Below are 24816 nucleotides of genomic sequence, written 5' to 3'. Positions count from 1 at the left end.
TTTGCCCAGCATACCTTGATTAGTGATGGATTACGCCAAATGGATGACCTGCCAATTTCAATAGAGGAATGGATGTTTTCAAACGTTTTAAATAAGGCAATCAAAATAAAGCAACTGGACCAAACGGAAAACGGTAACTAAAACTTTGACTCTATTTCTGCGCACGACAACTTGCTATAAAGAGCCTTTTTTCAGATGTCAGTTTAAAGACAGTGGACACTTTTGGTAATTACTCAAAATAATTATTGGCATCAAACCTTACTTGGTCTTAAACGAGTAATGGGGAGAGGTTGATAGTATAAAACATCGTGAGAAACCGCTCTCCCTGAAGCGACGTAGTTTTCGAGAAAGAAATATTTTTCCACGAATTTTTTTCGAGGCCTCAGACTTAGAATTTGAGGTCTCAAAATCAAGCATCTGAAAGCACACACCTTCGTGACACCAGGGTGTTTATTTCATTCATTATTACCAATGTATATTAAAATAATTCAGGTTTAAAATGTTGATTTAACCCTCCCCGGGGTTAAGGGGTGTGTTCCAAGTTGGAATAAAAAACAAATGAATGAATTATCTCGCAACTGCGTTACTGCGACAACCAATTAAGCTTAAATTTTCACAGGTAGGTTCATTGTTGTATGCATATATGTTGAGATACACCAAGCGCGAAGACTGGTCTATGACAACTACCAATAGTGTCCACTGCCTTTAAAACCAACAACGTTGCCACATGCTATAGTACCAGCCAGCATAACACAATTCAGCCATAACACCAGACTTAATAAAGCCCTATTGCATTTACCTCCTTCAGTTTGCATACCAGCCCACAAAATCGGTCCACGATCTTGTTTTTGAGTTTCATTCACGAGATCTGCCAACATTTGGACGAGCGGTAGTGCACTACGCACGATAAAACAACTGTATTAATGGGGAAACTTAAACACAAGGCATGGAGCCATCTTTGATTCTTTGGATCTTTGGGTGCGTTCGTTTAGCTTTCCTGGGTCTACTCCGCGGTGCTCACCCGGGTGAGCTAACGAACGACTACTCCCCGCTCTCGTGACGTCGTTTATATACCTGGGGCCGCAGCCCCCAGGTGACACACTCCACATGCAGGGCACTAAGGGCTGACCTGGGTGAGCCCCTGGAAATGACGTCAAAGCGAGTTGAACGCACCGGTGCAGAGCGGGTATGACCAAGGGAAGCTAAACGAACGCACCTTTTATTTCAGTCCAAAAAGAACCTGCATAAACTCCCTTGTTCAAAGAATCAAAGATGATGCCTCCTGTTTGAGATTCTCCGGTAACAGATATTTGTGTTTGATTTTCAGGTATAAGAGAGGGGACTCTTTAGCTAATATACTAAACCCAGTCACTTGACAGGGCACTGGGCAAACTAGTTGACAGTCAGTTTAGTTGTAGTAACCTTTGTCAGCGGTCAAACGTATTCGAGTTATGTATTTTGCGTGAATTAAATTATTTTCATTGCACAGGGGAATTATGATGTAACAAGCACAGACAATCCTAATAAAAATGGAAAACCTGGATGAAACTTGTAAAGAGAGGGTTATATGAAGCAGAAGTGGTCAAAAGTAAAATCGACCATGCTCTTAAAGGCAGTGGACACTATTGGTAATTACTCAAAATATTTATTAGCATGAAACCTTACTTGGTAAAGAGTAATGGGGAGAGATTGGTAGTACAAAACATTGTGCGAAACGGGCTCCCTCTGAAATGGAGTAGTTTTCGAGAAAGAAGTAATTTTCCACAGTTTGATTTTGAGACCTCAAGTTTAGAATTTGAAGTCTCGAAATCTAGCATCTGAAAGCACACAACTTCATGTGACAAGGTTATTTTATTTCATTATTATCTTGCAACTTCGACGACCGATTGAGTTCAGATTTTCACAGGTTTGTTATTTAAATTTAAATTCAATACGGATATGAATCTCTTACACATCAATGCACGAAGCCTAACAAAAAATATTTCTAATATACATCGGTATCTCGAACTTACTGGTGATTCGTTTTCAGTTATTGGTATAACAGAGACTTGGTTAAAAGATATAAACGACCCACTCATTAAAATTCCATGTTATTCTATGGAGGGTTTCTGCCGACAGAATAAACGAGGTGGTGGAGTGGCTCTTTACATCAAAGAAGAATATAGTTACACAATAAGATCAGATTTATGTTCTACTGATACTCTGTCAATTGAAACATGCTTTATTGAAGTTGAAAACTCAACTACATCTAACATCATTATCGGAGTTGTGTATAAACCACCAGATGTTCCATGTTATAAATTTACAGAAGTATTCAATGACATTCTTAGACTTGCGAATAATGAGGGGAAGAAATTTTATATTATGGGTGATTTTAATATTAATTTACTGAATTGTGATGTAGATAACTCAGTGCAGCACTTTAATGACATGCTTTCCACTTATTCATTTTATCCCGTTATTGATAAACCCACTAGGATAGCAGGTGACAGTGCAACACTGATTGATAATATTTTAACCAATGATTATTCAAACCATAGTGCTGGTATTCTACTTGCTGATATAAGTGATCACTTACCTGTTTTTATGGTTATTGATAAATGTAAAGTAAAAACATCAAAAGATGACAATAACAAAAGGCGTAATTATAGTAAACGAAATGTCGGGAACTTCATTCAAGAAGTTAATGACACTAATTGGGACTTTATACACCTATGTGATAACATGGATCAAGTATATGAGCAATTCTTGAATCATGTTATTCAACTTTATGATAAGTGCTTTCCTTTGCTCGAGATTAAAAGCCGTGTAAACAAAAGCAAGTCGCCGTGGTTAACCGAAGGAATATATAGTTCAATTAGAAAGAAAAACTCACTGTACAAAAAATTACTCAATAGCCCAACCCCTCATAATAAATCTATGTATTAGCGGTATAAAAATACTCTAACAAGTCTGATAAGAACAGCTAAACAACAGTATTTGTGTAAAAAGTTTAATCAAGAGAAGGGCAATGTTAAAGGAACGTGGAAACTTATTATTTCGTTACTCAGTAAATCTAAGATTAAACAAAATACAGGGCTCTCAACGTACCTCGTCATACTCTGTTGGCTAACACGGGAGCTAAAAAAGCTCCGACCAATAGAGTTGCTTTGGTCACCACCTTCCACCCCAAACTACCCAAACTTCCCTCAATTCTCAATAATAACATGCCTATACTTCACTCCTCCAGCAGGTTACACTCAGCAATCCCTAAGGTTCCCATGGTTGCATTCCGCCGCCCTAAGAACCTTGGTGACATACTAGTCAGGGCCAAACTTCCCCCAGGTACAGTCCAAACACAACCCCCGACAGATATACTGGGCTGTCATAAATGTACCCGTTCCAAATGCAGAACGTGTCTGCACATTAAGCCCTCATTTAAGGTGAAGAGTCATACCACTGGCTCTTCATACAACATCAAGACCGACTCTGAATGTAGCACATCTAATGTAGTCTATGTCATATCATGTAAGAGATGTGGGCTACAATATGTGGGAGAGACTAAGACCAAACTTAGTCTTCGCTTTGCGAATCATGTCTCTTCCATAAAGACTAAGAAACTGTACCCAGTCTCTATCCACTTCAACAGCCCCAATCATAGTGTCAGTGATGTTGAACTTCTGGTGATTGAAGCTTGCAATGGTGATGACACACACCGCAAGAGTAGAGAATCACACTGGATTCACCAACTCAAGACAGTCAAACCCTTTGGACTTAACATAAACACTGGTGTTAAATAACTTCTCATTAACCTCCACTTCAATTCGGCCTAAGAACTTATATGTTGTATATATTCTGTACATAAAGTATAAATTAATCTTGTTTAAAGTTGTTTTTATAAATTCATCACTGTAACTATCTGATGTAAGTAACCCCCCCTTTTTTTCCACAGGTCCCTCATACCTATTTTTCAAATCATCATACCTTTGATCTTGCTATTCTTATTAATTGACCATTGTTAGTTGCATCATGATGCAACTTGCTCTCTAATCCTACCCTTTCATGTCTCCCTGCATTGTTGTCGAACAATACATTTACCACTTTTATGGTACAGTAACCCATCCTTTCATTCTAAACATCCTTTGTCCTCGCCACTTCACTCCTATTGGTTCATAGCCACCAACATTGTCTCTGAAATAGAAACTTTGATTGGCTGTTATTTTCCCGCTTCTTTCTGGATCCTTCCCTTAATCCCTTTCCCCCTCTCTCTTTCTATAAATGGATATGTATTTGTTTGTACTTGTTTTATGCCTCTGAAGAAGGTCCGGATTGGATCGAAAGCTAAGGCCATCTACCCTATTCATTATACTTTGTTAATAATGATGTGAGAGTTAGTAACGATGAAGATATTGCAAATGTTTTTAACAATTATTTTGTGAATATCGTTAATAGTATAGCTGAGGAACTTCCACCATCTGGACAGTCTGTTGACTCCTTTCTTGGAGATAAATGCCCTCATTCATTATACCTGACACCAATCACTGAAGCAGAAATTACTATTGTTATATCTAAACTCCCCTCTGGTAAAGCCCCAGGTAGTGATGGTATAGGTTCATTTGTAATAAAGGAAGCGAAGAATGCTTTAGCCAAGCCATTGATGCTGCTCTTTAACAAGTCATTCAGCACTAGAGTCTTTCCAGACAGTTTAAAAAAGTAGTTCCTGTATATAAAAAAGGTTGTAAACATGACATTGGTAACTATAGACCCATATCACTACTCTCTGGGTTCTCTAAAATATTTGAGAAATTGGTATACAAGCGATTAATTTGTTTTATTGACAAGCATGGCCTTTTATCAGAATCCCAATACGGTTTCAGAGCACAACGTTCCACAGAGTTAGCTATTACAAGTATGTTAGAGAAAATTATTAACGCCATTGATAATAAACAATTTTCTATTGGTGTTTTCTTGGACCTGTCCAAGGCTTTCGACACTGTTAACCATGACATTCTTTTTAGTAAATTAGAGAATATTGGTGTTCGTGGGTTGGCCCTGGAATGGTTTAAGAGCTACTTAACACACAGAAAGCAATTTGTTTCGTATAATTCTAGACAATCATCCAATAAATATATTTCTTGTGGAGTTCCTCAAGGTTCCGTATTAGGTCCTCTATTGTTCATTATCAATATAAATGATATTTGTAATTCGTCTAGTTTGATCTCCTTCTGTATGTTTGCAGATGATACAAGCCTTTTATATAAACACCACAATGTTGACGTGGCTATACAAAACCTTAACGTAGAGCTCGTTAAAATAAGTAACTGGCTTCTAGCAAATAAACTGTCAATTAATGTTCTGAAAACAAACTATATCATTTTCTGTGCTAGGCAAAGAAAATATGTGCGCCATGTACCACTCTGTTTAAATGGCAGTGCTCTCAACCAAACAAAGAGTTGTAAATTCTTAGGTATTAATATTGATGAGAACTTGTCCTGGAAAAAACACATAGTTGTTTTAACCACCAAAATCTCAAAAAATGTTGGTATTATGAATAGATTGAAATATTTTCTATCGCAAAAGATTTTGTTAACTTTATACAATGCATTCATTCTTTCATATTTAAATTACGCAATACTATCCTGGGGTCACGGAAAGGCACTATATAACAAACTTTTACTATTGCAAAAGAAAGCCGTTAGAATTATTACAAAAGCCAATTATCTTTCTCATTCAGCTCCTATATTTGCCGAACTTAAAGTGCTCAAATTTAATGACCTGCATCGTCTGAACTTGGGTAAATTCATGTTCAAGAACAAATACCGCCTGTTACCTAATAGCTTCAATGAAATGTTTACTTTAGCTTCAATACATTCCTATGGTACTCGTAAAGCATTGAAGGGGGATCTGTATGTCAATCACAATATAACTTCAATTCATAAAAATAGCGTTGTGCAACGAGGAGTAGAATAATGGAATAGTCTTCCCATACATTTTAAGCAACCTTCTACAATCAGTACATTTTCAAGAAAACTTAAACACTACTTGCTAGATACTTATCTGTAATGCCATCAAAATCTAATGTTGTTCTTTTTAATCGTTTGCTTTGTTTGGTCTCAGCTGTCAGCTTGTGTATACCTGTGTGTCTGTTTTGTCTTTCAAATAGGGAATACTTTGGTACACAAGTAGTAATCGGCGTCTTACTTCACGAAAGCGAGATGTCGTTTTTTTTTTTTCCATTTTTTTTTCATACTGTTGCATTATTTTGTTCTCTGATTTTTATCATCATTGATATTAGGCAAATTTATGTACAATTTAATCGGCAATCACTCTACCTGTATTTTCGAAAAAACTCCAAAAACTGCTACTCAAATGCATATTCCTTATAACCCTACAATTCATGACTTTAATAGTACGAGTCCATTTAATGATGACTCGCCTCTGTGTTGTTTGTAGGCCTACACCTATCGTCTGACCATGTTGTCCCTTGTCTTTGTCTTTGTTTGTGTTCCTTAGTATCATGTTTGTCTGTCAATAGGTGAGGGCACAAAAAGCATTTTGCTAAACCTTACACCTAAATGTTGTCTTTAAATTACTACTTGTTTATTTTTTTTGAAGTATTGTGTACCTAATCATACCTCATACTATATTGCTTGTTTTAATTTTGACATAAATGTACGCTATTGTATTATTGTTTTGTATGACAGCATTGAAATAAATGTACTGAATACAAATTTTTGTTTTGTTTATGCATATGTTGAGATACACCAGGTGAGAAGACTGGTCTTTGACAATTACCAATAGTGTCCAGTGTCTTTAAATATTACTAATGACCAGAGTGGTAGACCATGACAGTCGCTTCGATACAAAACAAGCATGCAGTTAGCAAAACTCCTTCATACCGTTATACACCCTACGTCTCCTCAGTCATCACACCAGATAATAATTAGTTTCTGCTAAGATGTTTTAAAATGTGTCTAATTTACATTAAGCATATTTTGTTGTTAATGTGTGCAATTATTTTGTGAATGACATCTAGCGAAGGGGAATTCTTTTACTTGTCAGAACCAATAAACTGAATTGAATTGAATGCCACTGCCGTGATTTCAATTGGCGCTCAGAACGAACGGCGTTGATTACATTCGCCATCTGCCGTGTAAGAAAAAGTACTGAACGAAAGTCCATTTGAGAGAATCTGCACTTAAGTCAAACGGCGCCAAATTGATTAATGTGGATCTTTTCTATATGAGACCATCTCATCTTGAATTTGTCGATCTGCATCCCCGTCAAATCGCAATGCTAAAAAAAACACAATAACAGGCATGGTACGAAGAGGCAAACCCTGTGCAAAATGCTTTTCTCAGTCGGGCGATGCTCATTGGAAATACGCAATGTTTGTTTATGTGCATTATCTAATTTTTAGAAACACGTTTTATGTGCATTATCTAATCATTTGAAGGTTCTCCGTAGCTGTGGGTAGTTCGGGATGGGATGGCATGTAAATTCTGACTGCAACATCATTTAGAGATTTCTGAATTAACTAAGATATTTTGTTTGACACTCGATGAACGCAACGACAAGCGCCAATCACCAACGACGGTAAAATGACAAAACTTAAATGTAAGGAATAGTGTCATTATGATTTTGTCATAAGCTCACAGCTTAAATTGCCATCATGTCACAAGACTCTTAAGCAACGGGTTTCTGCGTCGCCTTTCTGAATTACTGTAAGTGCGGCAAACTATTTTATCGACGTTTGTCACGGATTCGTTTAATTGCGGAAATCATTTGAGTTCGACACGGCGAAAGAGCCGTTCGGCCTCTAGAAAAATGGTGATTACCAAACGTATATATAGATACTTTAAAGACAATGTACACTATTTTTAATTGTCAAAGACCGTGTCTTCTCACATAAAACAAATCTGTAAAAATTTGGTCGTCGAAGTTGCGAGATAATAATGGATGAAAAAACGCCCTTTTCACACGAAGTTGTGTGCTTTCAGATGCTTGATTTCGAGACCTCACAATCTAATTCTGGGGTCTTGAAATCGAATTCGTGAAAAACTACTTCGTTCTCGAAAACTACGTTTCTTCAGCAGACGGAGGCGTTTCTCAAAATGCTGTATACTATCAGCAGCCCTCCCTCTTTACGAAATGGCAGAGTAGTCTGTAACTATGTTAAGAAAACATGACCACCTGAAGTTTGACAAAATTTGCAGAAAAATTGTGAATTTAAAGCCATTATACACTTTCGGTAAACAGTATTGTCCAAGTCCCACACTTTGTGTATCACAACTTATATATAAAACAACAAACCTGTGAAAATTTAGGCTCAATCGGTCATCGGAGTCGGGAGAAAATAACGGGAAAACCCACTCTTGTTTCCGCGCGTTTCGCCGTGTCATGACATGTGTTTAAAAAAAATCCGTAATTCTCGCTAACGAGAATTTATATTGTTTTACCGTTTTCTCAAAAAGTAAAGCATGTCATGGACTTATATTTCAAGAGAAGTCTTCCACCATTACCTTCTGTAAACCCTGTAAATTATTTGTAAATCTGTGATTTTTTTTGTTTTTTTCTGTACCGAAAGGGTCCAATGGCTTTAATGTACATTAAGCCTCCGATTATTTCAATTGCCAGATGAATTTACAATGTCCACAAATGGTCGCATTTTGTGTATTTGTTTAAGAGTAAGCGTATCATTAGTGTCGCCAACAGGGAAAATACACACACTAGTGCGAAGAAGATATTTTAACATGTATAATTTTTTAAATACAAAACCAGGCAAATTTGGACACTGATTTCGACGCTGGAGGACAAGTTTCAATTGGACTGACTGCTACTACAGTGGTGTCCCAATGGACATGGGCAGCAACCCTACTGCAATCATCAGCAGTTGCAACAACGGTAGGTTTAGTCTGGATCCTTGTCTTCATCGTGTTTTACATTGAATGTATCCAATTCGTATGTCTACACTGTATGCCTATTACTTTGACATCAAAGGTAGCGTGGACGCAATAGAAAGTAATGCATCTTACCCAAAACCGTTTTACAAACGAAACCGAAGTGGATTCATGTTGTTCTCCCTTCATGCAGTGTGCATATCAATAATGGGTGCGTTCGTTTAGCTTCCCTAGGTCGACCCCGGTGTGTGGCGGTTCTTTTTTCCAGGACGAACGTGGGTAATTATCTGCACACGTTCGTCCTGGGAAAAAACCCCGCCACACACCGGGGTCGACCCAGGGAAGCTAAATAAACGAACGCACCCTATGTATGCTGACCCGCTGACCCACGTTGCCTCTGATTGGTTTGGACTTTTGCTAACGATCTGGCAACAGAAGTCAAGGTTTATAAAGAAAAAATGAAAAACGTGGTCTCCGTTTCCAGTCGCTTGAGATAGCAGTTCTATGGTGCTGTCCGTCAAGCCACGAAGGCGTCGACAATCAAAGACATGAATGGCGTAGTAAAACAACGTAGTTACGGTAACACAAAAGAAAACCTGAGAATGAAATGTGCTTCATGCAATGGACCATTCCCATGAAATATGCTAATTACATTCACGCATGCGTACAGACCCTGTTGGTTGGCAAACATGGCAAACACCATAAAGTTGTGCACTAAGCAGACGCGAAATCGCGTCTGCGTCACGCACCCATTAGCCGTGTACAAAACAGCGCGATGTTCCCTCATTTTGCCAACAAAAACGTTAGTGTGCACGCGCTATGTGCAATTTACATATTTCATGGGAAGGGTCTATTGACGGATGTGTCTGAATTGTTTTACAGACGGGTATAAGTGGACCATTCTGGTATGCTGCTGGAGCTACAATTCCACTCCTACTTTTCGCTTCTCTTTCTGCCCAAATGAAAACCAGAGCCCCAGGTGCGAAGACGTTTCTGCAAGTAATCAAGGCACGGTTTGGACCACGTACTCATCTTGTGTTTTGTTTCTTTGCACTCCTGACTAATGTCATTGTGACTGCAATGCTCATGTTAGGTAAGAGTAGACCTACCACTTGTTACATCCTAAAAACGTGCAGTTGTTTATAGATGCTTTGTCAGATTTTTTACCGAATTGACCCCAAAAATTTAATTTAAAATTCAATTGGTATTTTGATGGGGGTCGAGAAAGTTACAAGCTTTCATTCGAGCCATTGCTCGAAAAAGTCTGCCAATTATTAGTAGCAGTGAAATAAAGTGCTCAAAATTTAGTTTTTGTCGGGATCCCGACAATATATCACGTGACCAATTCTTACGTATTTTATAAGGAACGTTTTAAATTTTTGTCATGGTTCCTGACCATTAAAAGTAAAAGTTAAACTTTGTTTCGTTAGAGCGGGTGATACTCTTTGAAATACCATTCACTCAAACAAATCAATTTTTTTTTAATGTTTTGGGTCAAAAATCTGACATAGCATCTTTAATTATGTTACTTATCGTTGATTTATTTCACAGTTACCCAGGTTTTGTGGCGTACTCTGGCTCATCCATAAAACAAGTGAATATTTTACCCATACGATCCTTATTTGAAATCATAAGTGTGATCCTGTGTGTTTTCTTTCCTAACCCACAGTTCATGCAAATAATGTATTCTGTATTTAGTGGCTATTTTGACCACTTATTATCAATACTAAACACATTACTTTAAGGGAAATATTTACCGGGAGTAAAGCTTTCTGTTTGAAAAAAATAAAGCAAGCGAATTATACGGTCACCTTTTGTTAATAGGCGAATGAGCTTTAAAGAAGATTTGTTTAACGGAAACGTCGGTCTCATACCCAGCCGTTGCAACCGTAACAACTTATGACTTCATCTTGACTGCATTTGACCAAGTCTGATCCATGAATTCATTACTAGAATAGTACAAAAATGCATAAAGAACCAGTCTGTCAACTCTGTATTACGAATAAACCTGCACAAATCCATCATAATAACCATGACGAGACCTCACGAAGAAACGTGGTCGCTACTGGTGACCTTCCTTACGCTGTTGACATTGACGTATCGCAAGGGCTACACGCCAAGGGCCACAGCTGGTACAGGCCGTTTGGTTTGCAGGAACGATCCGTATATGCTACCAAATAAATGGGGCAAAACAAATATTAAATTCTAGGTTCGAATAACAAACAATGAGTTCAAAAACATTTTGATCTGTTTGATCGCGTTCCGCCTTTCCATAATCAACAAATCACATTACTTGATTGTTTTTAAACTCACTATTAAGGTGATGATATTTTGTGACGGGCGTTGATGTTTATCTTCTCCTTTTAGACAATCTTTCTCGTCATACTTGAGTTAAAACAAATAGAGTTATGCCCAATAATACCGCCCCAAACTTGCCCAATAATGCCTAGTTGGCCCTTTAAGATGATAAATAAAACGATGAAGGTATGAATAATATGCGATAGATTTCTGGTGTGACGTAGGCGGGCGGAACATTGTGATTTAACACGAGCATTTTAAAACAGGTTGTTTTTATGGTTCCGGACGAGTCGTGTCTTTCCAGAGGTCAAAATGACGCACGGAAACATCCTCAAAGGTGCATGGAAAACCTAAGACCCTCATCTGCGCCACCGAAGATTTCGCAACAATAAATGTTCTTTTATATACTTTTATCAATTTACTCTGAAATAGTCACTTTGCCTTTGTATTTGGCGCTTTGTTCTGTAAATATGTTTGTTTTAATATAATAATGGTTGAAAAGATGTTTTGAATGTAGAATATAATGATCTACAAAAACATACCTCGAACTAAAACAGTCCGCCATTTTCTAGAATCAAATGTTTGACCGCACACAATGGGGGACCGTGTTAGTTCACGAAACTAAACGAAAACAAATCAATTTCGATCTATTTTTGTGTGGATCTTTATTCTCTGCTTTTGAAGCATCTTCATAAAGTTATATGTTTCATACAAACGCCTGTATAGCGCAGTCTGAGTGCAACGTGTCCCTTTGCATGGGCCTAAGTTGCATTGCGGCATATTGTTTGACACAGGCGCAATGAAGTAAAATACACCAACTGTGAAGGCTATAGTCTTTGACAAATACCAATAGTGTCCACTGCCTTTAAACCTTCCTAAAAATTTCCTTATTTTCGTGGTTGCTATTTGAAAAAAGAATCACCTTTTAATATTGTTGATTATTATATATTTATATGATTAAATGTTTAACTTGTTATTTTATTTTAAAGGTGGATGTGCTGTATTGACGAGTCTAGTGGATGGTCTGAGCTTGGAGCTAGCCGCCATGGCATTAGCGGCTGTTATAGGAGCATACACATTCATTGGAGGTCTGGGCGCTACCTTCTACGTCTCATACTTCAATACTTCTGTCATTTTCATCATTATGCTGTTTTTTCTAATCAAGGTTTATCACGACCCGACTGATAGTCCAGACAACCCGCTTGGTATGTACATTCTTTGAGAATCATTTGAAAAATAATTCTGATTTAACTTGATCTGTTGAATTAGTGGCGTGCAAAGATTACAAAACATTGTTTGTGGTATTTAACAATGTGACAGTTTAAAGGAACACGTTGCCTTGGATCGGACGAGTTGGTCTATAGTTTGAAACCGTTTGTTATGAAATGCATATGGTTATAAAGATATTTTAAAAGTAGAATGTAATGGTCCACACAAGTATAAATGCCAATTGTGGGAGTCAAAAATGTGGCCAATATCGTTGACAGTCAGAAGGCATTCATTCTTTCAACTGCCTTCTATATCCAGGGACCACACTAAGTCATGGTTCTTGCATTTATTCATCCCTCATTCAAACTCTTCATAAGTCACACAGGGATGTAATTTGATCAAACCGCAAATTGCTCAAATGTTAAAAAATGCAGCAGCGGGATGTTATTCCGGCGAAAAGGACTCGCTTGAATAATAATATCAACTTGTAACATTAACTTGTAACATTCCTTTATTTGGATACGACTTTGGTAGCAAATCCGAAGAGCTGTCGTTCAACGCTGTAAAGACCAATAACTTATACAATTAACTCCAGTAAAAACAGGAATAATTGAAAGTATGTTTCCCATATTAATTTTTCTCCCATATTGACATGATTTTGTTGCTGCCTAAGTGGTACTCAGTTGCTCGAATTAGTGAAATTTACCGATTTTGTTGTGATCCATTTAAATGTCATGATGCTCACATTATCGAATAAGAAGTGTCCAATGACTGTTTCCCTTTTTGTTATTCTTTGTCTTGTTTTCTTGTTTTTTTCCCTTCTTTTTAATTGAACCGTTTTTTTTTTTTTTTATAATGGCGGGTAAACGAATGGTATGTAATTTTGCTACTCTGTTGTGAAACTCATTGGCATTTTCTTCGGGATAAATCTTTCATCACCAATCCTTGAAATGAGGCTCTTCTGATACACTGCATATAGTCGAAGACACTGCGTGAATTTACTGCTGGAGGGCTTGACGGATAAGATGCATAATTGTCGTTTAACATGTGTACGACTATCTATCATCTAAATGCCTTGAGGTTATAGCAAATAGCATCATGCACGTTGTTCGCATGAATAGTAGTAGGCCGACAACAGTGAGGGATGGCGAGGTCTTCAGGGCAGGTGTCCCTTTCTGTCTTTTTACCTCTAGGCTTTCATGGCGTTCTTATTTCAAGTCCTCGGCAGCTGTTTTGTGTGAGACGCCAACGGTCCGAGCTTGTCTCGTACTTTGTGCCGGAACCATAAGTGGAGTGAGATCGATGCCGTCAAGGTGACCCCGTACTCTTGACAGTATTTTATTGAGAACTCCTCGTTCATGTCGGTTTTTTTGTGTGCAAATTCTTATTTATAACTGCCGTTCACATTTCAGCTTCCTAAAATATCAAGAAAGGTGAAAATGATTATAATGTATTCGATTGTTTTCTTTCTTTTCGAAACAATGATCATCGTCAGCGTATCATCGTCTTGTTATATTATTACTATGAGTTGTTGCTAAACTAAATCTCGTGATCGAACTGTATGAAATGAACACGCAGTGCTTGGTATTATTTTTCCCCCGCTCCTCGCTGTGATTTATCATAAGACTATCACGTTTAGGGCACAAGGATACTATGAGTATTAATAAGGGCACCAGAGCGTAACAACAGGAACATGAGTTGCAATTATGTGTATGTATCACACTCTGCTTAGCAAATGAGATACACTACACACCCAAATAGCAAAGTTCCAAATAGCAAAGTTCCATATAGCGAAGTTCCACATAGCTAAGAAATCGAGCCTGAAAGTCAGTAGACCTTGATACTCGCTTCATGGAGGATACAGAGTATTATGACCAATTTAATAGATGTTTAAATTTGCATCGGGGATAAAGAATATAAATTTTAAATTTTTACACATAAACACTGATAATGTGTTAGCCATGTACATGCACTCAATACTTACCCGAGTTTTGTGAAAAAAATGTATGACCAATGTACGGAAGGACCGCAAATACGAAAGGACCGCATTGGGCATACCTTCTGAGTGTTCAGACTGTGAGTTGTGTCCGGAAGAACTCTCGTTTGTTCGGTCTAGACCCATCATGATGCGTTTCATTCGGTAGATGTTCTTTGTCACAAATAGTGTGTGCCCTTCGAAGTACAGTACGGTTTACAGGGGCTTTCACAGAAGGATTGTGGAGTGACCGAGCATTAAAGGCAGGGGACACTATTGGTAGCTAGAGGCAGTTCGAATCCAATGTTTTGGCAGCGGGTACTGCGATATATAACAGATGTTTGAAAAAAAAGTTTTAATTAGATTTTTTAACTAAATAAATAAATAAATAAATAGAGACAATTATTTATGTGTTTTACACATGCACCGATGCGTGTTAGCACTGTTTCTCAGTCCTGAAAATAAAATAAAAAATAAGGCATGTTAGTCGGATGGGATTCGAACCCAGGACCCTTGCTATTCTAGAGCAGTGTGTTACCAACTAGACTACCGAGGGTGCCCGAACTAAGTCAAGAAATTTAGTAATACAAATTATTTAATCTGGTGGAAAAATATAAAAGGTTACGCTCCGGAAGTGTCAGGCATTCAGGCGCCGGTTCAGTTAATGGCACACACTGGCCCCTCCCCATTGCCATATAGAACCCTTCTGGATTTGCATCCGACCCAGAGCACATCCCTCCCTGCCTCGAACCCTAGCCACTGCGCGGGCCCTGTCCCTTTAGGGGAGAAAGCAAGGCAGATCCCAATCACACTGTCCCATCAGGGGCAGCAAAAAGCCTTGAATCTATATTAGAGACAGACGGTATTCGAACCCGGACCGGGTGATCCGAGTTGCTGAGACAGTCCCAGCACCCTAGCCCACTACGCTACTGTGTTGGTGCTTAACAACTGATGTTTTCTTGGTTATAATCAATAGACCGATTGCACTCGTGGCTCACGTGACCTATGTGGGTAAATGTAAACAAACATGGCGTACTGCATATAACGTGCGTTAAAGAAGACATGACTACTGTTACAAGGCGATTAAAGGCAGTGGACGCTATTGGTAATTACTCAAACTAATTATTAGCATAAAACCTTACTTGGCAACGAGTAATGGAGAGCTGTTGACAGTATAAAAGATTGTGAGAAAACGGTTCCTTCTGAAGAAACGTAATTTTCGCGAAAGAAGTAATTTTCCATGAATTTGGTTTCGAGACCCCAGAATTAGATTTTGGGGTCTCGAAATCAAGCATCTGAAAGCACACAACTTCGCGTGACAGGGGTGTTTTTTTCTTGCCGGGCGTTATGTGCGAATCATGTTGTGGTTTTCGAGTGACGTCATAGGCCACACCGTCTTTAGCATTGGACTATGAACTTTGTAAGTTGACCTCGAGCGCAAACGAGGTTTTCCGAGAATATGGACTTCGGACACCTCAAATAGTAAATGTTTTAATAAAAGCTTGAGTTTGAAATTGTAAATTGTAAAACAAAAATCGCAACGTGTTTACCTTACGTTAAAGTCACCTGGAAGTGGTATTTTGTCAAAATAAAGCTTTTGTCACAAATAGTGTTTTTAATGTGAATAATCAGTTAACTTAGTGCCCACAAAGTTAGTTCTTATCTTGTTTACAAATTCAAGAGTAGGCCCCGACATTTGAGGAGAAAATGCTGCACAGTGCTGAAAAAGACGTCGGACCGGACCACTAGCATTATTGCTCTTGTGAGTCTGACCAGCCATGCAGGCTGACCACATCTTTAGTTTTTTTGCTGCATCCAGCAGCAATACACTTGGTCTGCATTGCCGGAAAAATGCAAGAAAACAACTTTTTCGAAATGTACAAACTCAATGACTAGGACTTGCATGTACTTTGCGCGTGTGTTTACTCTATGCATCACGGCAACATCTGCCTCGAATGACGTCACAAAATGAGTAGGCGGAGTCAACCCCCAAACAACTTAAACAATTTTTTTAAACATATGAATCGTGGCAAACAATTACTAAAGAAATTGTTTTATTGTTACTGAACATACTCTTATGTTTGAAAGTACGGCAAGTCGTTGTCCCGGTGTGGCAGGAGAGTCTGGTGTGTCCCCCCGTCCAACCCCCGACGACATACTGTGTACAAACTACTTCTGTTAGCGCCCTCTGTTGAATCCTCCTCTCTAGTCTATGTTAATTGGGAACCGAATCTCCCAGGGACTGGCTCAATATTATTGTGACCTTGTAAATAGCGAGACAATTATACACGGTCTATATTCTGGTTCTTAGTTTTCCAAAAAGAGAATCAGTTTATTTTGCCCGTCAAACTTCATATCATACGCCTTTCTTAATATTTATGCATGAGGTACGTCACAATGCTAATCACAAAGCCACTGCAAGTAATGGGGACGAGCGCCCAAAACCTCATTTTGGGTAAGAATTATGACGTCATGCATAAATATTAAGAGAGGTGATATTCGTGACTTTGATAAAAATGAGCTTATACACTGTTTTTTTTATTTTTAAATTTTTTTTATTATCCACATACAGGCAGTGCGCAAAAAGTGTTTGACTTAATTTCTTGCTCAGAAGGCCCAGTTGGAAACTGGCAGAAAAGCTACCTGACATTCATATCACCCAATGGCATCATGTTTGGCGTGGTAAACATTGTTGGTAAGAAGTAAGACTTAACCCAGTGCTAGCCCTCATTGATGAAACTAATCTTTCTTTTCCATTATTCTTTGATAAACCGATCAAGAAAAACCATGCAAGCATTTTTCGTGTTAAAACAACTCGCATCATTTTTTTGATTATATATTATACACATACCGAATGTTTATGAGTGTAATGGTGCGAATATGTTCATGAGTTGAAAGATGGAATGTTCTATTCAACGAGGCGGAGCTGAATGGAACATTCCAGCTTTCAACGAATGAACATAATTCGCACCATTGCACGAATGAAAAACATTCATTATTTGTTTTATATAACATCCAAGTAGATCTTTGTAATTTTGATTGAAAGATACAACTTTCAAAACAAGCAAAGCGTAGGCCTACAACTTTTAATTGTAGAATCCGAATGCTAGTATTAGTAATTTTTCCTAATATTATTCCTTGCAGTAACACTGCTGCGTTACCAAAGACACGCGCACACAGTGATGTTTTTACTCAGCTTTTTCGTTCCATCCGAAAAGTACCATAGACCTTATCGCAAATACCAATGCGCAAGCGCAAATACCAATGCGCAAGCGCAGACTGTTGAATGAGGTGCATTGTGGGATAGATATGCATCAAATTTTGCTACCAGCTAGACCACAATGCACCTAATTCCAAGCTTTACGCGCGCGCCCCGGTATTTGCGATAAGGTCTATTGCACGCTGGCAGCGTGCAATGTAGCCCTGGCGGCCTTACACTTTCGTTTTGTACTACAGTGACGTCCTGGACATCAGGGTACATTTCTGGGGCGGAAAATTTTTACAGCTTCATAACTCAAATCTTACCTGCAAGAAAGCACTAATTTCAACAGATTCACATCCCATGGCAGCATATGTTTTTCTGCGGTGGGTTTCGATCGTCATATATTCTTCACATTTCCGTCATTTTCATGAAATAATGCAGCTCCCAACGTTAAGGAATTCCCATTTTTGTTCGTACTCTCACAGTCTGCCGTGTGTACGCAAGACGCACGACGCGCAAATTTTGAATTGTGTTGTTAACGCTGTGCAGTCAAGATACGGTGACCAAGAATTCATGCGTCTAAGCTTGCATCGTGCGTCTTGCACGCAAATGTGTATGTGTACGCGTACGCACGACAACAGACAACACTGTGAGAAAACGATCGAAACGGGAATTTTTTAACGTTGGAAGCTGCATTATTTCACGAAAATGACGGATTTGTGAGGAAAATATGAGGACCAAAACCCACCGCAGAAAAATGTATGCCGCAATGGAATGTGAATCTGTTGAAACTAGTTGCTTGTTGCAGGTAAGATTTAAGTTATGAAGCTGTGAAATTTTTCCGCCCCAGAAACGGGCTTCAATAGTTAGGACTCTGTTCCTGTGTACAGAGAAAGAGTCCTATATAGGGCAACGTGCAATGGTACTTTTTCGATGGAACGAAAAAGCAAGGTGAGTGACTCAGCGTGCAATGGTACTTTTATTTGCTATCACGTGACGGACAATCCTCCAATCAAATGGCAAGGATCGGCTTGGGTGTTATATAATTTGTTATATATATATTTATACTTTTATGAAGAGACACGGGAAGGGGAGCCGGTGTCACTGGCAATTGTGTCCGCCATGCCATACAGTCCGGGGCTATGCAAAAACCGTCCGGTGTGGACATAATTGTACATAATGTGCGCGCGTAAGCAAGGATGCATGCACTGAACCTATACGTATACTTAATATGCAGTATGAATATTGACGTACTTTATGATTGCAGCGAACACCCAACGGCCGAAATTTCCCAGTTATTCATGGAAATTAATTTACTGCAAGGACGGTTTTTCACGGGGGTGGACACAACTGCATATGCAATTGTGTCCAGGCGGACACAATTGCATTATGCATCAGCGTCGGGGCGGACACGATTGCGTATGTAAAACAGTCCGGCAGACGTTATTGCATATGCAATAATGTTCTCCGGATAGTATTGCATAGAGGACATAATTGCATGCGACACTGGTCCTATTCCTAAAGGGCGAGCATTCGCCGAAATACAATAAATGATATTATTAACGTGCAATCAATTCATTGACGTCAAAATATATGAAATAGTATCTCCTGCATAGGCTTTTAATTCTTCAAACCCACAGCACTTTTTATGCAAAAATGCAAAAAGTCACAATAATTAAATACACTACACCACTACTAACACCACAATGCACTATGAACGGAATGTCAGAGAAGGGTCACACACGAGGGTGCCTGCATACACATGGCAAAAGCAATTTTACACATGGCAATTTACAATAATCCGATCAAAGTAAAACCCTAAATTCACAGTACTTCGGGTAAACAAATAAAGTCTAAACACGAAACAATACGCACTCAAATCTATATAAGCTTATCCCTCCCAGGTAAACAGCATTTGGAGCTTGGCCAGAGCTACACTCCCTTTAAAAAAGAGAGGGAAATACCACTCAAATGTAGGGTGCGTTCGATTAGCTTCCCCGGGTCGACCCCGGTGTGTGGCGTTTTCTTTTTCCATGACGAACGTGTGCAGATAATTACCCACGTTTATCCTGGGAAAAAATACCGCCAAACACCGGGGTCGACCCAGGGAAGCTAAACGAACGCACCCAAAATGAGCTCTTCTAAAACGAAGCTAAACTTTTTACACAATGAACACTGAGGGCGCACTCGGGATCCCTTATTGGCAGTACAGAAACATATATCTGACTTGATTTGGAAAGCAGATGTAGCTCCTAATAGAGACACCGCTTGAACACTGTCTGTGTTTTTACCTTTTACAAACAAGATAACAATTGACCCTGGTTTTGTTTAACTTTATGATTGACAACTATTCACCACAAGAATAATGCTATCATTAACTGTACAGTAAACCAAGTAGCAGAAAACACGGTGACCTACTGGTCCCCCAGACTCCCCCTGCTGCAGTTTCGCATTAGTTAAAACTGTGTGCAAGGTTGGGGTCTTTTTGTTTGCTTTTCAATTACAGAGAATTAAACACTCTGGAAGTGTCGTGGCCGGTTAAGAGCACCGAATTCAAACTCTGGTGTTTCTGATCAGCAGAGTGTGGGTTAGAATTCCCAGCCGTGACACTTGTGTCTTTAAGCAAGACACTTAGCCATTGCTTCGTCCTTCGGATGGGACGTAAAGCTGTTGGTCCCATGTGTTGTGTAACGCATGTAAAATAACCCAGTGCACTTTTCGAAAAGAGAAGGGGTTCACCCCGGTGTCCCTGGCTGTGGCTGCTGTATGCTGGCTGTGGCTGCTGTATGCGCCGTATCACCTTGTAAACCCTTTAGGTGCTAAATAATTGGGTCTCAAAATTCATCACTGTAATAACCTATCTTTCTGAAAGTTTGTATATACTCAGCGGCATGAGACTTCGATATTATTATTATTATTATTATTATGAACAAACAGTTGTATGTCCGTTTATAACATTGCAGGGAACTTCGGTACGGTATTTGTGGATCAGTCGTACTGGCAAAGTAGCGTTGCTGCTAAACCACGTCAGGGAATGTGGGGATTTCTTATCGGTGGCTTGGTTTGGTTTGCAATCCCCTTCTCTTTTGCGACTACGATGGGTCTGGCGTATGTTGCACTGGGCACCCACCGTGGAGAACCACTATTAACAGATTCACAAGTTGGAGAAGGTCAGTATAACATTAAGAAGGCATTATTATACATATTGACTGGCAATGAGGTAACTAATGTACCTGTATTCCCCGAGGAACTTTTGAGTGACCCATGACCCATATCGATGCTCACTATACTGACCAACACTTACTGAATGTTCATGTTGAAACGCAGTTCCATGATGTTTAGTCAAAAGGTGTACAGTAAAAAGGTTAAAACAGTAAGGTTAAAACAGTAAACAGAACTATTCAGGAATCACTAAACAAAATTACCATAAAGAACATGTTTGGTGATCTGAAGTTGTTTGGGTAATGTCAACCATTTTTGTTGTGAGAAATGTAGGAAACATCCCCGTCGACACTATGACACTTAAGTATTGTTTGAATTTTTGCATGGTGTGGAGACATAAAAACAAACTATAAATAAAGTTTCTTCTTACATATGACACTTGCTGCCCTTTGATACTGTACTCATGATGTTAAACAAGTGAGTATAGCTTTCGTAAATGAGCTATCATTGTGTGATTCTCTGACAGGTTTGGTTCCCCCGGCTGTAGCAAAGGAACTCATGGGTCCAATTGGAGGTGTACTTATGGTTATTCTGATTCTCATGGCTGTTACATCAACTGGATCGGCGGAAGTTATTGCTATTACTTCAATCATCGTTTACGACCTGTACCAGATACACCTGAAACCGTATAGGAGCTCAGCAGATACCAACAGCTGCTTACTTTGTGGTAAATCCAGAGGGAGGATGGCCAACAAGAGGGATATGTGTTCTTGTTGCAATATGGGCAACTGTAATTCGTGTACAACAGATACCAGGTGATTAATGGCTAGACAACTATCATAATTTTTTCATTTTAAACAAAAAGTACTTCGTGCACAAAATCTCAAGTAGAAATACTTACACATATCCAGATCTGAATCTGTGATGTCACTGGAGCCAACTGTTATTTGTATGAGGTTTCTAGATGTCTCGCTGACAGCCTTTTCTTTGGGTACTTGGTTTCAAACAACCCTTTTGCTAGTCAAATTTTTGGGCTTTCTTGGGTACTGACAACCTGTTCTGAGGCTAGTTTAACCAAGGAAGTTATTGATAACTGTCAAATACCAGTCTTCTCACTTGGTGCATCTCGACATATGCATACAATAAGAAACCTGTGCAAACTTGAGCTTGTTTGGTCGTCGGAGTTGCAAGACAACTATGAAAAAACACCCTCGAAGTTGTGTGCTTTCAGATGGGGGGGGGGGGGGGGTTGGCTGACTCAACCCAGAATACATCCAGATTGCGGTCGGTACGCTGTGACAAGAGGTTTGTTTTAACAACTGAAAACACATTGCTTTTTTAATCTCGCTAAATGTCACTGGCTTGATCTTAAAGAAAATGCATGATACAAGTAGACACTGATTACGCTGAAACTTTCGCATTTAACTTTTCACATTACCAGAGTCGGCCTATAAACAGTTTCTGAACCGTCTTTTACAGAAATTGAAAGGCAAGACAAACAAGACACACGGGAAACCTCAATTCATGAGCACAAATGTTTTTATTGATTCATAAGTGAAACTTATGGTGGCACTGAGAGGTCACCACACATCACAAATTTTCTTTTAGGCCAATATATATCTGTAAGTCGCAAATTTTTAGAAATATAATTTTAATATTTGTGAAAATGTTTGCAAAAAGTCAGTGACTTCAGAAGAACTCGAAAGATTTTTGCGACATCACAAATAATAAGATAACATGTTTGCAATGTGTCATGATCCTTCGTAGCCTCCTTAGAAAAATGGGTCTCACTATCGGCTTTACTCCAATAATTACTGCCTCCATTCGAAGTGCTGTAGTTTTAAAGACTTTTGTTTCGTTCTTCTTATAATACAGAGTGCGGACAGAATGCAAGCGAGCGTTAAAACCACACTACAAATGCAAATCCCATGGCGCTTATCGAACCTACTTGGAACTTCTGAAGTTGAAAAGAGACTGGGCAATACTATGGGTTGCTATCTGCATTATTCCACTCACGTTACTCTTCAACATTTTGCAGGTATCTGTTTTTTTTTCTAAAGAAATTTGATGTTTCTATGAAATCTATTTCTCCAGGAAAGATTGCTTCCGATCTATGAGTTGCCTCGAAGTTGTGCCTCAACGGCGCCCGAACTAAATTTAGCTTAAAACTAGTACCTAACTGTCGCCCGACCTAAGAGTAGCCGAAAGTTGTACCCAAATGTCACCTGTGGTACCCTTAATGTAGCCCGAGCCATAAACGTCGCCTAAAATTAATGTAGCCCCAAACCTTGTTCGGGCGACTATTAGGTACAAGTTTTGGGCTACGTTTGGGCTACGTTAAGTTCAAGCGAAATTTTTGTACAAGGTTGGGGCTACATTTGGGCTACATTTAGGTTCAGGCGACGTCTAGGTACACTACAGGTTTGGGGCTACATTTAGGTCCGGGTGACACTTAGGTACACTACAGGTTTGGGGCTTCATTGAGGTCCGGGCATCATTTTGGTCAGGTTTGGGGAAACATTTAGGTCCGGGCAGCAAGAGTGTTTTGTTTCACTGTTTGCTTCCAATAATTGAGCCTAAATTATCACCGGCTCGTGATTTATGGAAACTTGAGATACACTACCAAGAATTGAGGATACTGTCCCTAGGGGTTCAGGCTAAGGGGAGTCAAAGTGGGCGTTGCCAGACCAGATTTCTACACAAATCGCTGCTTGGTGGATATGATTCACTGTCAGATTTTGATAGATTTAGTTCTGGGAGCAGCATAACAAATTTGTTAGTTTAAACATACCCTCATCTGTTTACTATCTAGGTAACACTGAGTGGGGTATACTCTGCAATGGGTGTATTCATTGGCTCATCAGTGTGTCCTATTGTTCTGAGTACCTTCTGGACACGTCTTACCAGCAAGGCTATGGCATGTGGCGCAATCTTTGGTATGTTTCTTGGAATCGCTGCGTGGCTGATCTCAGCAACTTTACTGTACCACAAATTTGACCTGTCGGCATTTATGAGGGGTCAACAAGGAGGTAAATGTCAACCTGATTTCAATTATTCTTGTAATGTTATTGGTAAGGTAATTTGTATTTAGTTGGTGTACTATAATTGTATATGCATAAATACCTCAGACAGTTTCGCTATTCCTATTGGTTGAGAGCGCGTCATGTGAGGTGTTTAACCTTTTTGATAATGACCAGTGTTTATAACCAGTTGTGAGCGGATACTCCGTGCTTCTCTTGGTGCAAGATGGGCGATGCGGACGCTGTCGGTGAGTTGGCTGCGCTGTGTGTGAAAGAAAAACGAGAATGTGTTGCACCGAGACTATACGCGCACGCGCACGTAAGAATCTGGGCCCAATTTCATAGAGCTGCTTAAATTTTGCTTAAGCAAAAAATTCCTTGCCTAGTAAAATTAATTTACCGGCCAAAACTCCACTCAATTGTTATGTTAAGTAAACATCCGCTAAATACCAGTCAAAGGCAATGTATATGGCATGAAATTTTGGCCAGTAACATGTGTAAAATAAGCAAGCTATTTTCGTGCTTAAGCAAATTGTTTGCTTAAGCAGCTCTATGAAATTGGCCCCAGGAAACTGCCGGAAATAGGCGGCGTCTCAGTCATAACAATGCAACACACGGATGTCGTACATGTACATACAAAGCTCAAGCACGTCGATAACGCCGATAACGGAAAAGTTTTACGGATTTTCTTACTTTATAACGCATTTTAACCGAAAAGGCATTCATGAATGGTCGTCGCCGTGTTATAAAAGCACGGCAACGACCCTGCCTGTCTTAAACGGCCGTGAAAGAACTCGTCGCTACACATTTTCTTCTCTTGATTGGAGTTATACGACACCGTTTATTCACACTCAAAAATATTTCATCATTCACAAACAAACAAAACACTCCAAAACATATTTAATATCATTATTCTTTGTTTAAATGATCTTTCAATCACCGAACTGTGAGGAAAAGCTAAGCCTTCATTTTGTTCAAAAGGACTAGTTATCAACTACACAACAATCCAGAGCCCAGTGGTTAAAGCGTTTTTTTTAGTACAAAATAATGATTAAGACAACTATCCCTCGA

General features: G+C 39.1%; 1 protein-coding gene and 1 long non-coding RNA gene across 2 annotated transcripts in view; one reads left to right on the top strand and one right to left on the bottom strand.

The window, feature by feature from the left end:
* LOC139937818 (uncharacterized) overlaps window positions 1–24816 on the top strand; it is a 45024-nt gene that overhangs the window by 16917 nt on the left and 3291 nt on the right. The window contains exons 2-9 of the mRNA XM_071933143.1: window positions 8761–8883; window positions 9762–9972; window positions 12167–12382; window positions 16934–17056; window positions 20527–20733; window positions 21252–21540; window positions 22601–22763; window positions 23538–23754. Of these exons, the coding sequence (XP_071789244.1) occupies window positions 8761–8883; window positions 9762–9972; window positions 12167–12382; window positions 16934–17056; window positions 20527–20733; window positions 21252–21540; window positions 22601–22763; window positions 23538–23754 (1549 nt within the window). The remainder of the gene's footprint in view (window positions 1–8760; window positions 8884–9761; window positions 9973–12166; window positions 12383–16933; window positions 17057–20526; window positions 20734–21251; window positions 21541–22600; window positions 22764–23537; window positions 23755–24816) is intronic.
* Window positions 13257–18509, bottom strand: LOC139937819 (uncharacterized). The gene is made up of 3 exons (XR_011786091.1): window positions 17887–18509; window positions 14371–14682; window positions 13257–13802 (listed from the first exon to the last, which is right to left on the bottom strand). It is a non-coding gene; the product is annotated as an uncharacterized lncRNA (long non-coding RNA).

This window comes from Asterias amurensis, chromosome 5 (genome assembly GCF_032118995.1).
Source record: "Asterias amurensis chromosome 5, ASM3211899v1".
Taxonomy (NCBI): Eukaryota; Metazoa; Echinodermata; class Asteroidea; order Forcipulatida; family Asteriidae; genus Asterias; species Asterias amurensis.
This window is presented reverse-complemented; position numbering and strand designations above follow the sequence as displayed.